Consider the following 16,857-nt stretch of genomic DNA (forward strand, 5'->3'; position numbering starts at 1 on the left):
TTTTGTGATCCAGTGCGCCAGAGATGTGTTGCATTGCTCTGCATGCAAACTGGTGTGCACTGTGCTGCACTGCATGCAGTTGTATAAGTGGTGAAATGCATGTCAGCACGCAGAAAATGGCAGCGGTGTGCTTTTGGCTAAAACACCTCGGCGGCCCCCTCTTCCCCCTCCCCCCATGCCACTCCCAGTGCCACCCCCCTGCCCGCCACAGCCCCAGCTCTTCCCAGCATGTGGGTGAAGGTGGGGGGTTGAAACAGGGGTGTGCGGGGTGACAGCAGCACTGGGAGCAGTGCCGTGGCGGGGGTACCGGGGAAAACTGTGGCCACTGCCACTGCTGCCCACCCTGAACCCAGCCCCCACTGAGAAGAGTCTGGCTCAGTCCAGCCTGCAGCTGCCGCTTGCCCGCCCTGCCCCACGCAGATCCAGGGGCACCCTCCCCCTCATCATCAACCCCCAACCCCAACGAGCTGCGGCTCTGTCCCATGTGCTGCCTCACCCTGGCTGGGTAGTGCCTGTACCTGCCCCCTCCCTTCTTCACTGAGGGGGGGCCTTGATCTGCCTCCACTCCCCTTCCCTCCCCACTCCCCTTCCATTACAACAGACTTACCAGCTGCATGCAGCTGTATTGGAAGTCAGATCGGTATTGGCTGATATGCCTCCTTAAATATCAGCTATTGGTATTGGCTCCCAAAATCTCTGTCGGTGCACCCCTAATTCTGTGAGCCCCTTTGTTGGGTGCTGTCACGGCCAGGTGGAGCTGCCCCATGCATCATCTCCACAGCTAGACTGAGGAGCAGCTGTAACCCAAACCTGTGCTTTTCTTACAGCCCTTCCCTGTCTGGCCCATGCACTTCTTCCAGAACAGGCACACCAGGCTGGTGGGACTACCCCACACCCCTCCATTTCCAAGCAGAGCATCCAGGGTCAGCTCAGGAAGGGCTGTGGCAAGAGCATGCACTCCGGCCACAGCCTTTGGCTCTGCCCAGCAAGAGAGATTAGGCTGGTCGGGAGCAGCCCAGTGGGGTGTAATGGTAGGTGGTGCTACAGAGAAATGACTGTACACTTCCTGTTTATATAGTGCTCTTCTAGGTTCAAAATGCCCCTTTAGGCTTTATTTATGCAAGTTTCATGCTGTTGCTTTTTATCCCAGAAGAAATAGCAAATCACATGTACTGCATAAAAGCTTGAGTGGAGAAAATGTTTTGGTTAAAGATACATGACCCTTTGATCAAAAAGGAAATAAGAAATACAGACACAGCAACAAAAGCTGTTTTTACCACAGCCTGAAAGATTTCCATTTGTTACAAATAGTATTTTAGTCAAGTGCAAGATGTTATATAAATAAATAATACTTTTAGATCTTCCGTGTCCCTTATTCCTAAGATTCAAGGCCCCTTCTCTCAGACTTGGGTAAATTGCTGAGAAGTGTTTGGGAAGTGCATAATTTGGCCTTTGTAAATGTGTTAGCGGCTGTGAATTATTTGGTCATCAGTTAATTTAACATAAAAAATACAAAAACTAGCCTTCATAGCCGTTTGTGAAGATTTTGGTGGTGGTGTAGTTACTGTTGGTAACTAGAATATCCCAAATATATTTTAAACTAATCTAAACACTTTTAACATTCTTCTACAGCAACAGTATCAAAGTGCCCTATTTTGGGCAGACAAAGTTGCTTCACTATCTCATGGTAAGTAATCCTTTTTATGTCAGATTTCATATAATTTAAAATCTTAACTTCATTCAGACTTGTTCCTATTGATTTTTTTTCAGGGACTTGTATATTTGTAGGCTTTTTTATGTATTGCTCTTCTGCGAATTTCTTTATAATTCTACCTATTCAACTAGTGCATCAATGATTCCAGCTCAAAAATCAAGTGAATATAATCCATTCTTCATTCATGCGTAACCCTTTTGCCAGGTAACGGGCAGCAGTAACAAGGTCTGGGTTCAAATTTAGGGGTAAAGATCAATTTTTTAAATTTAGCTCAAACCCCCACCCAGAAACGTGGGAAAATAAATGTTAACTAGGTGTTCTAATGTGATTAGGCCTCCTCCCTCAAGCAAATATTAAATTAAACTAGGGTTTATTACAAGGGGAAAAAGGGGAGCAAATGGGGATCATAACCAAAACCATAACTATTATAATAGTAACTAAAACTCTACAGAGGTCATAGTTACCAGCAAACCAATTCAGCACCCACCTAGTCCAGGCAGATGGGAAGGGAAACTCCCCTAAGGGTACCATCTAGGGGCCCTACCAGCCGTGGCAGCGAAAGTAGCAAATGCTTGGTAGGAAGGTTTACCCCAGAAACCTTGCTGCTCTTCCCTGCCAGGGGTTGCTGCTCTGCTCTTGGGGTTTTACTGCATACGCCAACCAAAATAGCAAGTACTCAGGAGGAAGACCTATGCTGAATTTACTGCCACTCTGATGCTGGGGACACTGCTAGGATGCAAGGCTGGGGTCCACTGCTCTGGCCACTGGGGCGCATTGGTAGAGATTGCTGCTAGGGAGTGCTGCGCTGACTGCTGCCTCCAGGGGTTACTGCTGCTCCACATCGCTGGGGTGGCTACTGCTAGTCCCCTTCAAGTTATGTAAACCTAAGTACTTCTCAGTCTTGACCTTCAGTTTTAACTACAATGAATGTCAGGCTTCTACTATGAGGTCCTGTGCACAGAAACACTTTTACTTTGAGGAGCTGGTGAACCACAAGGCCGTCCCAGGAATGACTCCTGTCTGGGTCTCTTCTTTCCTTACACACACAACTTTGTACTAAAACTGAAGGCCACTCCATTGCAGATCTCTGCACACCTCACAGTGTAGTCTGACTTTTGTATAGCTTAATATTAATAATGGTTTTGTGCCTACAAACTTCATACATCTGGAAGGGAGGGCTGGTGGACACACAATCTGATCCACCTGTTCTTCACTGGTGCACACTTTTACCTATCCTCAGACAGTATAAACTAAGTCCACAAGCAGTGAAAATGGGCATGAATAGCCCACAAAACCTTTATACAAATGAGGCTATACAGATACAGAATACAGAAAGTTACCAGTATAGAACATAAACATAATCAAACATGCAGAACACAAGAAGGATTACACATGTTTGATTCCTGGCCTGAAAATATACTACTTAACTTACAGTGCTCAATCTTTTTAGCCAATCTTTTTTAAGTACTTCTCCTTCACTTTCCTGAATTTTGCAGGACCCCATTTTAGAATTGCTGAGCTAGAACCTGAATTCAGCTAGGATTTAACTGATCTAGCTGGTATTAGTTAAGAGTGGGGGGGGCAGGGCCTAACCCTCCTGTGCTCTGCTATTTGCACTGTCTGCCTCGTCCCTGCTCCCCACCATCTGTGCCTGAGCAGGCAAGGGAAGTGCTTGCTGCTGAGTCTGATCCTGTAGTGTCTCATACACCAGCAACCATTGCTGCAGCCACACCCACTGACCTCTGGATTTTGTGAGGGTGAAGGGCAAGAGCTGGGCTACAGATCTCATCTCTGTCTACATGTCTGCCAGCCTGCTAGAGCATGCTGCTGGGGGTGTGGGAGGGCGGCAGTGATGGCAGTCCTCAAAGAAGCAGCTGTAGGCACCATTGGGTAGCTGCAGGGGGAGGGAGGAAACAGTGCAGGACTGGGAAAGAGAGCATTGACCGCCTTGCACGCTGGCCAGACAGCACAGTACCTGTAAGCAGGGGTGGGCAATTTTATGGGCCCAGGGGCAACATATGGAGTTTTGATGAGTTGTCATGGGCTGGGTGGAGGAGGGGCAAGAGCACATCAGAGCTGACCCATTGCCAAGCCCTGCCCCCTCCCACCTGGGGCAGCCCGTGCCATGCTCCCACTTGCACCTGCCAGGCTGCTCCTAGTGCAGCTGCAACCGCCTGGGTGCTGCTCAGCTCCTCTTCCTGTTCAGCCCAGAACAGCACAGCAGGGAGTAAGCTTCAGCCAGGCAGCTCCTGCCCTAGCTCCTGGCTGCCTTTCACCCGCTCGGCTGCCTGTGCCAGACCGGTGGAGTGAGTGGAAGGCAGCTGAGAGATGGAGCACTGCAGCCAAGAACCCTTCAAAAAGTCCAGCAAAGCCACCTCAAAGAAGTCCTTCCAAATCAATATGATTGCTATTTACAATATAAATACATTATGTAACTATATTACTTATCTATAATTGATTGAGTACAAAATCCTGGGTTATTTTTGATGAAAATAGGGTATTGGGCCTTGGTTCAGGAACCAATCCCCCATTTATAACGTTTCCTGTGGGAAAATCGGTTCCAAGTTATGTTTTGACTTCAGACATGGTTTTCAGGAACCAATTGTATCGTAAGTCCGAGGACTGCCTGTAATAATTTGTTTTATCCATCCCTTTTTCAGTGTAAAATTGTTTCCTGCAGTGGCTCCGTAGTGCTTAGTCTGTTTTACATATATAGAACCAGCATTGCTATATCTTCTGTATTTTGAAGAATAGTAAAGTGTCGACAATTTTGAAGACTCTCCCAGTATATCATGACTTAACACAGGTTGTGTCACCCAGATTAATTGATCTTTTTTCCAAATATTTATTTTCAGTTCTTTATCTGTATCTATCTTAAAATGACTTTATATAAATCTCATAGATTTCATAGACATCAGGGCTGGAAGGGACCTCGGAAGATCATCGAGTCCAGCCCAGCCCCCCGCCCAAAGGGCAGGAAGTCAGCTGGGGTCATAGGATCCCAGCAAGATAAGCATCCAGTTTCATCTTGAAGGTGTTCAATGAAGGCGCTTGAACCACCTCCGGTGGCAGGCTGTTCCAGACCTTGGGGGCTCGGACAGTAAAGAAGTTCTTCCTTATGTCCAGCCTGAAACGATCTTGAAGTAGTTTGTGACCATTCGACCTTGTCATCCCTTGGGGCGCTCTGGTGAACAAACGTTCCCCCAGATGCTGGTGGTCACCCCTGATAAACTTGTAGGTAGCCATCAGATCACCCCTGAGCCTGCGCTTTTTCAGGCTAAAGAGCCCCAGGGCTTTCAGCCTGTCAATCTGATCCTGCAGAAGCTTGAATTACTAATGGTACATAAAGTGTAACATATACGTAAGTTCTTACTGGATCTGAGCGTACTATTATACATCTACAACTTGGAAAAAATTGTTTTATTTAACAAGTACTTGATTCCACAAAAGCTTTAAGTGTGGGGAAGGGAAGAAGAAATAGATGACACCTGTGTTTTCTTCTGTGGCCTCATTCAGGGGCAGGATCTACTTATAACAGTCGTGCATGCTGTTTTTCTTGTCTTCATTAATTATAATCCCCTTCTATTATGATACGCAAACTGATGGTAGATTGTTTACATTCTTGCTTGACAGTTATTTTTGCTGGAGTCCTGGAGGGTGAACTTCCATCTTTTCTTATTTCAGACATGTACCCTAGGGTGCATTTTTAATTATCACAAAGTGAAGGTTTAATTATTAATTTCTAATTCTAGAGATGATTAGTACAAGGAAAAGTAGGATAATAACTTTCTAATGACCTGAAAATATATATGCCTTTCAAAAGTTGTGATATTTATAATAAAGTGGTTTAGAATTGTGTTTAATTTGATATAATATATTACATATATTAAGTATAATAATATAAATCTTGTATTTTTATAAAGAGGAACCTCAGGACATCTATTGGCTGGCCCAGTGTCTTTACTTGACAGCACAGTATCATAGGGCAGCACATGCCCTGAGATCACGCAAGTTGGATAAGGCAAGTAATTTCAGGCAAGAAGTATTACTTCTGTTTTAAAACAAAACACCTGCTAAGCAGTTGATCTGTGCTAAATGTAGGGGTTTTTTTTGCCCCCCTTAGATCTTACGGTCTAAGGAGTGGCCATGCTGCAGCATGGGTGCCACAAGTGATGCGGACAGCCTCTGTGGTGCACAGCAGATTGGGAGGGGACAGGTAGCACAGTTCCAGATAGGGTAAGGAGCAAAAAACAGCATCAGATCAGACAGGGAGCACAGGGCAGAAAGCAGAATGCAGAACAGCATAGCAGGTAAGGGAAAGGGATCGAACTAGCACTTGGAGAGGTTTTAGGGCTAATTTGTGGCACACCTGCCAAAAGGCCTATCTCCCACTGATCTAAAGGGAAAGTAACTGCATTGTATTGCATTATGCAGTCTGTAAAAACAAATATAGCCACTTGCTCATGTAGCCAGAATGCAAAGAGTAGGACCAACTAAAGTCAGAGAGAATTCTAAAGAGGAAAGGGGAGGGACAAATATGAGGAAAGCAAGGAGTTGGTCAAAGGCTGTGCTATTCTATTTCTCCCACTTTGCTAGTGATAGTTATGGAGGCCTAGAAAGGAGAAAGTATTGCTGGAATAAGAGCACTTAAAAATAATATTGAAGTGCATCACAGGCTGGGTCTGATCATTAATAACTATGATAAGGGAGGTTTTGCTGAGATAGTAAAAGGTTAACCAGATTGCAAGACGCGAAGAAAAGAGAGCAGAATAAATCCAGTAGCTGGCTTAAACAGCATGCTGTGTGACACTAAAGTCAAAAGAGAGAAAGGAAATACTGTGAGATATAAAAGCATGTTGCAGTAACATAGCAAAATGGGGATGAAAAAATAGAAGAGGCTGTGTTGTCAGACCAACTGCCACCATGTTGCCAGAAGAGCAGACAGTGATACTGCCCTGCCTATGTATCACTACCACCCAGGCGCCACTTTGCATCTCTGGTATGTTGATATGGAACGGGGAAAAAGAGTGCCTAATGTGTGCAAAGAGGAATGGAGGGGGATAAGTTCAGACCAAGGAGATAGAATGGTGCTTGAGAAATCTGGAGTCAAAGATTTAAGTAAATGATGCGAAGGTAGTACCATCTTTAGGTAAATTTTTAGTTAGAAAACAGGTGTTTTTTTTACAGTAGTAGCTTTTTGCTGTTGAATATTTGGGACTTTTGCTTGCAGCTTCTTTAAGTTTAATATAATTTACACTTCTGTTTCTTTCTCAGTTATATGAAGCATGTCGATACCTTGCAGCAAGATGTCATGTAAGTATATATTTTAGTTAATACTAGAAACAAATCAAACTAAACAAAACTTACAATGTAAGTGTGCATCTTGCACATCAGAAGATTGTAGACTAGAGGAGGGATATGTATTGGTCTAAATCTGAGGTTTGCAACAATTCGCTGAAGCTGTGGGTTCATATTCTCTGATGCTAGTCTTGTTTTGTCATTGTTCTAAGCTAGATTTTTTTTTTTTGGAACCATATTGTGTGGGTCTTTTGAATGAGACCAGAAAATACCAACACCTCTTTGTTCAGCCCAAATGCTAAATTTCTGTGAGTGTGGAGTTTGGTTGTTACCTATGCATCAGAATTTCCTTAGTCTACAATGTTGTTTGTGAGGATGTGCCCCAAAGATGGCTTTGTTGTAGTGGTGCCATAAATGCAAAAGTGTTGCATTTATAGTTACATATGTAGAAGAATGAGTAAAGTAAAATTGAATAGTATGTATTTCAGTAGGGTTTTGTATCATTTGTTGCAATTTGTTGTTTATTTCAAGATAAATATCTTTAGACGTCTATAATCAGACAGTGTTAAACAATATGATAAATGCCTATGAATAATTTAATTTCCAGTTTCTGATTTAATTTAATTGTTTGGTTGTACAATATAGAAATATTTAATAAACTACTAGTCTACTAGTAATTATGTTTTAATAAACTACTAATACTAGTGGGGTGCATCTGCACAAGACATTTACTGTGGAGCTGCCTAATTAGCTTTGCAGTAAACATCTCAGCGTTTACAGGTACAGCCCTATTAAGCCTCAGTAAACTAATAAACTCTGCAGAGGATAGTACTTGTACTTACACTGCTGCAGTTTTTTAGTGTGCAGCAGTGCATGTGTAGATGCTGACTTGGCTGGCTGGGGCACAAGGGTGCTTCAGTGTGGGGGCTGCCTGCTGCAATATGTTGAGCTGGGCAGGAGCAGCCCCAGGCTGGCAGGCTGACTCCCGGGGGCCTCTGCCAGCCAGAGCTGCTCCAAGCCAACTCAAGTGTGCTGTGGTCCTAAGTGCATGTTCAGCCAGCATGCCCAGGAGCAATACATTCCAGTGTGATAAGTGCTGGAGTTCATTGCTGTGCCTTAATTGCACGTGCAGACAAACACATGGGCTACTAGATTATGTTGATAAATTAATCCGCAACCAAAATAAATGTCTAAATACAAATAATGCCCTAGGTTATTAAAAGCATTTATGCGTTTCTTATGATAGTATATTTATTTGTGCTTTAATTTATATAAATGCTTAAAACTTAAATCATTTTTTTTCCTGTAGTATGCTGCAAAAGAGCATCAACAGGCCCTTGATATTCTTGACATGGAAGAGCCAATCAACAAAAGACTATTTGAGAAATACATGAAAGATGAAAGTGGGCTCAAAGACTCCAGCAGTGATTGGGAGATGTCACAGTCCTCTGTAAGTATCATTTTTTAAATATCATATTTTAATTGTTGAAAAAAATGTTTAATTAGTACCGGTATTTATCAAAGTACTGGCACTGCAATCAGCTTCACTGTGTTTTCTCAGAAACCTGTTTCTGAAATTGAGGAGCATTATTATTATTATTAGCTGCCTTGGTTATTGCCTCTGTGGAATAATTATCTTGGCCTGTCAGTAGTAGCAGTCCCATGCAAATACTTCCTCAGAATTGTTAGCTGAAGATTTAAATTCTAGGCTTGCTGAGTTGTGACTTGAGATTTGACAACATAGGTTCACTTGCACTGTAGGCTCAGAAAGCAGCAGTCCTCTGCCCATCAACTATTTTAATGAGGTATTACTTTAATTACTTCAGTACTGCTTTCAAGGGGCCATTCCTCATCTGTATTTGAAAGGTAGGAAGTGTACTTAAAGTACAGCAGTTATTCTTGCTTGATTCCATATTTAGACAGACTTGTGCTCTAATCAGAGTTAAAGGTACAAAACAATTTTATTTATAATAATACTGTTTTATTAACTCCATAAATTTCTGAAACATGTATGATTTGCTATACAATAAAAAATGCGATTGGTCCTTACCCAAAATATTTTTTTAAATATTTGAACCAATTGTTCTTAATCTCTCTTTTTTCCCCTCATCCTGATTTGGGTATTCTGTTTCATATGCCTAAACTCATATTCCTACCCCCATCCAAACACAAGCAGCTGAATTCTGCTTATTCACACTTAAGCCCTCTCCTACAACCACAAATTCATTCCTGGGATATCTTATAGTTGTGAAACAATACATTAAGCCAGTGGTTTCTTTAATCTTCATAGGCCCTTGTTTGAAATACTGACTGCCTACTTTTTTCAAGCATATATTTTACTAGTTCTCATTTGTTAGAAGCCTGCTATAGTCTTTAAATTGGTTTAGCTTATGAATAACTTTTTTTTTAAATTTCAAGGTAGTACTAGAAAATCAAATCGCATCATGTAAAATGCTTTTTACTTTTCAGGGAGTCCATTTGCTATGTGCTCAAAACCCAATTGCAAACATTGATTCAGTCTCTGACCTCCAGCCCTGCTTTTCCACCAGATTAAGAGCTCTATATGTCTTTTGCGAGGGAAGATCTATGATGCTTTGGATAATAGAACCCTAGCAACCTACAGCTACAAAGAGGCATTGAAGCTTGATGTTTACTGCTTTGAAGCATTTGACCTTTTAACATCACACCACATGTTAACAGCACAAGAAGGTTTGGAGAACAATATTTATTTTTCAGATGTAAACAAAATTAAACCTCCAGTTTCACAGTCCTGAATAAAATTAATGTTGCGTATTACAAATCTTAGTTCTGAACTAATTTGAAAGAATAGCATGTACTCAGTTTTATTTGTATTTATTAAAGGTTCTGGTTATGTTAAATAGATAAAGTATTCTAACTTTCTGAAATTTGCACTTAAACTTTAGATTTCAGCTCATGGGGTGCAATCTCTGGGTTATGTTAGGTGACTACTACATCTTAAAAATCAGCAAAATTCTGTAACTATTAAGACTTGAAAAGAGCCAAGTAAGCCCAGCCTCTGTGGCTAGTTTCTCCAGTAACTTCCATGCCCATTACTTAGATTTAGCATCTGTTTTCTCTATGAGGTCAATGCCATAGTCCTTTGAAACCACAAAGCATTGTGAGATTACGGTGAAAAGTCATAGTTGTTTTTGGCATTGTGTATGGAAAAAGGTTAAAAGTAATTGTTTTATCCAGTGCCCCCCTCTTCAGTGAAAAACCTTAACCCTAGAGTCAATATAAAACTGTAGATTGTAGTACTCCATCAAGTTGAATTTGACTCAATTAAGTTCTGTAGAGAAGAATTTAAAAAGTAAGAATTCAGTCATTCACCTTCATGCTTAAGATTACTGTATCATAATGCAGTTGTTTAGGATCATTAATAACGTGATGCTTTACTTGTATTGGAACAGACATTTCAAACTTGTGTTTTTGAGCCCTGTGAATTTTTTACTTGTTTGGGTTTTTTTTGTGCTTGTTTTAATTTACACAGAAAAAGAACTGCTTGAATCTCTACCTCTTAGTAAACAGTGTATGGAAGAACAAGAATTGCTACATTTTCTATTTGAGAATAAACTGAAAAAGGTAAACAAAAAACAAATTAAAAAAAAAAGGAAAAGCAAAAAAATGTTTGAATTGGAAAACTTGTCCTAAATGCTAATTTTATATGATTGTGTTTTGTTTTGAGCTTTTGAAACATCAAAATTAAAAAATGTATTTTTACTTTTGCTTATAATTACCTCATGTATTAAATTACCCAGTTCATTAAATTATTAAATGTAATTACTTAATTTATATTACTGCTTTTCATATATAGAAATATAAACAAGATAAGAGTTTCATGTAGGCTTTATTCCACAAATGTTATAGTTTCGTTTGATGAAAATCTCTACTTGGCTGACTTGCAGTTTTTTGAGAAACATCCAAGTATAGAATAATGCTGTAACAATTGCTTTAATAATGTTGGTGCACTGAAGCTTGTTTGTATAAAAGGATGTAAGGGATTTTACAGTAAGAATATATTATGTCTAAAGTGCTGTTGCTGGAACTGCACCACAGCATTGGCCAACATGGGTCAGCAAGTGCCCTGTCACTCAGCATTGTTCTTTCAGAGACTGCACTTGAAAAACTGGTAATGAAATATCTTTCACTGTCTAAAACTTGTTGACATGAGTCAATGAGCTATTAATAAATATTAGTTTTTTACTTAATGCAGGCCTTCTAAGCACAAGTCAGAATTTTAAGAGATCCAGAAAAATATTAAAATACCTTTGAATTATTATTTCAGACAGAACCTAAAAGCAGATATTATTAAAATCATTTTTTTCATTTTATACAAATTCTTATGGTTGTTAAAATGCCTTCTTTTTCAGTATAACAAACCTAGTGAAACAGTGATTCCGGAATCTGTAGATGGCCTCCAGGACAATCTGGATGTTGTAGTATCCTTAGCCGAAAGACATTATTATAACTGTGATTTCAAAATGTGCTACAAGCTTACATCTGTGTAAGTACATAAAGCAACTGTGATATTTCAAGATTTTATTTCTGCTACTTCTCAGGTGTCATGTAGGAAATATCATATGATCACAAATATACCCAAATCTATCATTCAGTTGTTTAATGTATCTTTTGCAAACTAATATTATCTCAGCTGAGGTAAGTTTCATGGTTTCATACCAAAGTCCCAGCTGGTTAAGAAACTGTGAAAATAAATATGTTTTGTTTTGAACAAAACACACAACAAATTGTGATAGTGTTCTATAAAGCTTCTTTATCTTAAGCTCTAGATTTACTACATGTCAGTACTCAAACTATTGGTCTTGTAAAATAAAATAAGCTTTCAGCAAAGACAGTGCTATATTGAATCTAATCTTGCTTCCAGCAGTGGCAGGACCTGAGAATGTTGTAAAGGCAGTATACTAAATTTGTCAGTAGAAATATTTGATTGCTATCCTAATTGCATATTCCATCTGCCAAGTGTTTTGTTAACCAGTTCAGCTAAATTAATTCTAGCTGGTTCTAAATTAGCTATTATTATGGTAGTAACATCATGTAGCTAGAACATGACTGTTGGCTTATTCAAGTGCTGATTGCTTGCAGTATTACATGTTGTTATAACATTATTTTCTTTCTAATTCAGTTAAGTTACATGAACCATTTATTGTATAATATGTTTTGTTTTTAATAGGGTAATGGAAAAAGATCCCTTCCATGCAAATTGTTTACCTGTGCATATAGGGACACTTGTGGAATTGAATAAAGCAAATGGTGAGAATTGTTATTGACTAACAATCTAATAAGACTCAAATGAATGTAGAATTATAAAAGCATCATAGCTAATTTTGACAGTGCCTTTTGAATAGATTTCTCAACAGTCAAGCAGAAAGTAGCATTTTCTACAAATAAACCCCCAAAAATGAGATTAAGGAAAAAAAAATTTAAACTTTAAATTAAAAAATGTAAACTTTGCAGAGCTGGGTAGGGATCACATGAGTGGTTTTCGTGTGCTCTAACAGTGTTTTCTGCCTCTTGAGTTATATAGCCAATGAGTTGCAGAGAACCAAACTTTTTATTAATGTCTACTGTGTGTTGAATACTGTGGTAAATGTAGGTTTATTTTCCTTCCAAAAATTAAAGAAAATATATTTTCAACAAATATAAGAGGGAAATTTTTAAGAATGGCTACTTGTGACCTCAAAATCTGTGGATAGATCTATTGTGTTTTTCAGGGAGGATCAGATTTATTTTCTGTAGAGTGAGCTGCCTGCAGACAGAGACCTGTTTCATAAGTTATCTCTTCCTATTTGCAGTTATAAACACTGCTTCAATTATGATCCTGTTCATAACTATGCAGTCTTCTTGTGACAGTTACATCAATAGTTTAGCTACAGTTTGTTTCCAGACTCTTTCCAAGAAGGTCTTGGAAGTATTTGGAAACAATTTGAAATGACAATGAGGACCTGACATCAAATGGCCTTCACTCTTTCAGTGTATTAATCTGAAATAAAGTATGAAAATTCCACTTTTGTACAAACAGGTAGGCCATTACATATGCTAGTATATCTTTGTAAGCAGTTGGTGTGCTTCAGCTTCTTTAATTGCAAGTGTCAACAATTTTTTTTTTTTTTTTAATTTGGCCAGTAGTCTAGTTTTTCTGAGGGTCAGTTGAGAGCTACTTCTATAAAAAGTGAGAAGTACTGTGAACAGAATTTTTATAATAGGCCTCGATTTAAAGTTTTGAATTGGGGGAAAGAACTCCAGTGGTGAGACTTGCACTGTGGATCTTTCATTACGTTTAGAGAACAAGGTTTTTTTGTTATTCCTTCCCATGGGGAGGAGAAGACCTGGGGAAAGGAGGGTAGTGTTGTTACTCTTTGTAAGTGTTATTGATAGTAAAGTGCTGGAACAGGTTACCCAGAAAGGTTGTGGAATCTCCATCCTTGGACATTTTTAAGACCTGGGTAGACAAAGCCTTGGCTGGGATGATCTCACTGGGGATAGTCTTGCTTTGAGGAGGGTGTTGAACTAGGTGACCTCCTGAGGTCTCTTCTAACCCTAATTTTCTATGATTCTATATAGTTCTGCTTTTATTTATTAAAGTAATTAAGTGATAAAACACTTCAGGATTATTTTTATTCAACATACAGAAACTTTGGTTACGTGTTTAGGTTCTTGATCTCTTAATTTTAGTGTTTAAAGAATTCTGCCTCAGAATTACTAAGTTATCGTACATTGTCAATGTTGAAAGTAGAAACAAGTCATTGTAGTTAATTTATAAGAAGCGGAACTTTTAAAATTATTTCAAGTATACGTGGCAATGTTTTTTGAAAATGTAATACTGTACTTTAGCTGACTATGTTCTAATTTGCTCCAACATTACGTAGGCTAGGATTTTCTTAATAACCCGGTTGAGTCAAATGCACAACATGTCTGTTATGCTCTTCACATACTCAGGCTGGAAACTGACATCTCATTTGAGGTGATCATGACTCAACCAGATTTTAACTCTGGTAAAAGCACAAGTGGCATAGCCGTTTATACACTTAGGTTTTTCAAGCTGTATTGCTGCCCCTCTGACAGGTCTGTTTTGGGATGACTGGCAGTTAACTTGAATGAGCTGTGGTTAATTTCCGGACATACACAGCATTGTCCTGGGGAAAAATATTATCACACTTTACCTCACTTATTTCACAGGTACTTAAAGTGGGACAATGGACGTGTGTGTCTGTGGGATCCCAGGGCAAGCAGCTTTCTCTTGGGAGAAATGCTATCTATGTGCATCTACAGTGCTTTGAATTTGTATTCAAATACACACAAACTTATTCAAGCTTTAGGTTTTGTAAAAATAGATTAAAATAGAAAGTTAAAGGGTCATTTTTTAAAGTATCTGTTTAAAGAGTAAAACATTTAGCTCTGAGTTTATAGACTAACTTTCAACACGTAGTGCGAGATGCATGTAATGATACTTTATAACTATATGTTGTCCAGAATTGTCTTTTGTTTAATGTACTATAATTTTCTCTCCTCCCACCCCCTGCCCTTTACAGAGCTTTTCTATCTTTCTCATAAATTGGTGGATTTGTACCCAAACAATCCTGTAAGTTTTTACTTTACTTTTTAAAATAAAAAAAAATCCTTATGTGAAATATATTTAACCTCAGGAATTGATCAAGGTTTTAAATCTAGTTTTAGAATACCTAATATTTAAACTATTCAACGTAAAATAGAATATTTTTTATGCTTCCGAATATAAACACTCAAGCATTTTCTGTCATATCAGATATTATATAATTAATTCTTTCAAAGTTCTGTGATGGTGAGGGTCTTCATCATTTTTAGGAGTTTTGTTATATAGTTTAAGCCATTTTTTGAAAAGTCTTAATCATCTTTCTGCTCCTTCATATTGGAGATTATGTACAGGGAAAGCATGTTTTACTGCCTAGAATTGTTTCCTGTGCTTTTGATTAATTAACCAAAAAGGCTTTAACTTTTAAAACTTTCAGACTTGGCATTAGTGAGAACTTACTTTTAGATGGTTGAAGAAATGTGGTGTATAAATAGCAATATTGTGATAGTTTAAAAGTATACTGTGCAGGCAGTTTGCTGCTTTCTACTTACTTAAGTACATACAGGTATACAGTTCCAGATATACATCTATCTGGAGTAGTTTACATCTGAAAAAAGCATATCTGTACGTACACCTCCTTTCTGCTGTCCTGTGAAATATGAATTTTCATTTCTACCTAGGAGAAATATTACAATCTTTGTACTCTTCTATGCCTGAGAGAGGGTGTGCGCACCCAAAAACTTGCAGATAAACATTTCTTTTGCAACCATCTAGTTGGTCTAATAAAAGTTATCACCTCCCCAAGAGTTCTGATTACTTTTTTATTCATTGAGTACACATTCAAATGAGCATCCTATATAAATCTGAAACTTATTGAAGTATTGTCATAATTGATAAGTAAAGTTCAAATATGTTTGTATGCTTACATATATGAGTTGCATTTGTTCATGATTAATTTATTTTCTCTTTTAGAAAACAAATTTTAAAAAGCTAATACAAAGTTTATATCAAGTGTGCAAAATTCAAAGCCTTCCAGGGTTACTGCTGTGTAGCTTTACTTGTAGGCTGCAAACTTATATCCAAAACTTTGTGTATTCTCACATACCACATGCCTCCAGATAAGATATGCACCTCCTTTTTAGAAGGTAAAATATAGAGGACAAACTATTTTTCTGGAGTCCTGGCCTAGAGCTAGCTGCTTTTTGTGGAGGTAGTGCTGCAAGATGGCTGCCAACTTCTTTCTGAGACAGCAAGCACGAGGGTTGTGTTTAATATTAACCTTTTCACAGCTAGTCACAAAGGCAAAAGAGAGAGCTGGTTTATCCTGGGGTTGATTGTCCCAGACTTCAATGGTGGTTGCATCGAACTATCTCAGGACAGTCATAATGCACAGTGTAATTTGCAGCTCAAATGGCAATTAACTCAAATTAACTGCTATTGTCCCAGAGAAAAAACGGGTATCTCCGTACTTCACAAGATCCCAGGGAGAAATTAGATGTGTGTTTTAATGCAAATTTGAGAGAGTCTATGAAAGGATTAACACTGCATTCCACTCTCTTTCCTGCTTGCTGCCTGAGAGAAGCTGGTAGCCCTCTTGTAGCACATCATCTCTATGCTTCTGGTCTTCCATGCTTCTGTTCTTGCAAAGGAAAAAAAAAAAAAAAAAGCTTCCCTACTTAAGAAACACCTCAATTTCGGAGGGCTGATTTTTGTGGGGAAAGGTGTGCATGTAGTACGCGAATACATATGGTACCGGTGAGCTTCAAGAATTTCCTGAACCTGAGGACTGAATGTGTCCTTTTTGTGGTACTAAATGTTTGACGGAAATCTAAATTTCCATTTAACTTTTACTGCATCACATTTCAGGTGTAAGGGGTCTTCATCGTGTCTGCAAAATTTTTCTAGGATTTTTAATTATGAATTGAGCCTCAGAGCCTCCTCATAGATTCATAGATGTTAGGGTCGGAAGGGACCTCAATAGATCATCGAGTCCAACCCCCTGCATAAGCAGGAAAGAGGGCTGGGTCTAGATGACCCCAGCTAGATACTCATCTAACCTCCTCTTGAAGACCCCCAAGGTAGGGGAGAGCACCACCTCCCTTGGGAGCCCGTTCCAGACCTTGGCCACTCTAACTGTGAAGAAGTTCTTCCTAATGTCCAATCTAAATCTGCTCTCTGCTAGCTTGTGGCCATTATTCCTTGTAACCCCCGGGGGCACCTTGGTGAATAAAACCTCACCAATTCCCTTCTGTGCCCC

The 16,857-nt window shown here is 39.2% G+C and overlaps 1 protein-coding gene across 5 annotated transcripts in view; it reads left to right on the top strand.

Moving 5' to 3' along the window:
- The window catches only part of CDC16 (cell division cycle 16), a 37,224-nt gene that overhangs the window by 2,136 nt on the left and 18,231 nt on the right, over nucleotides 1-16,857 (top strand). For 4 of the 5 annotated variants that reach the window (XM_025215187.1, XM_006033388.3, XM_025215188.1 and 1 more), the window contains exons 2-11: nucleotides 828-1,031; nucleotides 1,633-1,687; nucleotides 5,638-5,735; nucleotides 6,989-7,027; nucleotides 8,322-8,462; nucleotides 9,562-9,721; nucleotides 10,524-10,615; nucleotides 11,404-11,537; nucleotides 12,222-12,301; nucleotides 14,581-14,630. In XM_025215187.1, the coding sequence (XP_025070972.1) occupies nucleotides 846-1,031; nucleotides 1,633-1,687; nucleotides 5,638-5,735; nucleotides 6,989-7,027; nucleotides 8,322-8,462; nucleotides 9,562-9,721; nucleotides 10,524-10,615; nucleotides 11,404-11,537; nucleotides 12,222-12,301; nucleotides 14,581-14,630 (1,035 nt within the window). In that variant the 5' untranslated portion in view covers nucleotides 828-845. The remainder of the gene's footprint in view (nucleotides 1-827; nucleotides 1,032-1,632; nucleotides 1,688-5,637; nucleotides 5,736-6,988; nucleotides 7,028-8,321; nucleotides 8,463-9,561; nucleotides 9,722-10,523; nucleotides 10,616-11,403; nucleotides 11,538-12,221; nucleotides 12,302-14,580; nucleotides 14,631-16,857) is intronic. The other variant, XM_006033389.3, reaches the window with a different exon arrangement.

Source organism: Alligator sinensis, unplaced genomic scaffold (assembly GCF_000455745.1).
Source record: "Alligator sinensis unplaced genomic scaffold, ASM45574v1 scaffold1463_1, whole genome shotgun sequence".
In the NCBI taxonomy this organism is placed as follows: Eukaryota; Metazoa; Chordata; order Crocodylia; family Alligatoridae; genus Alligator; species Alligator sinensis.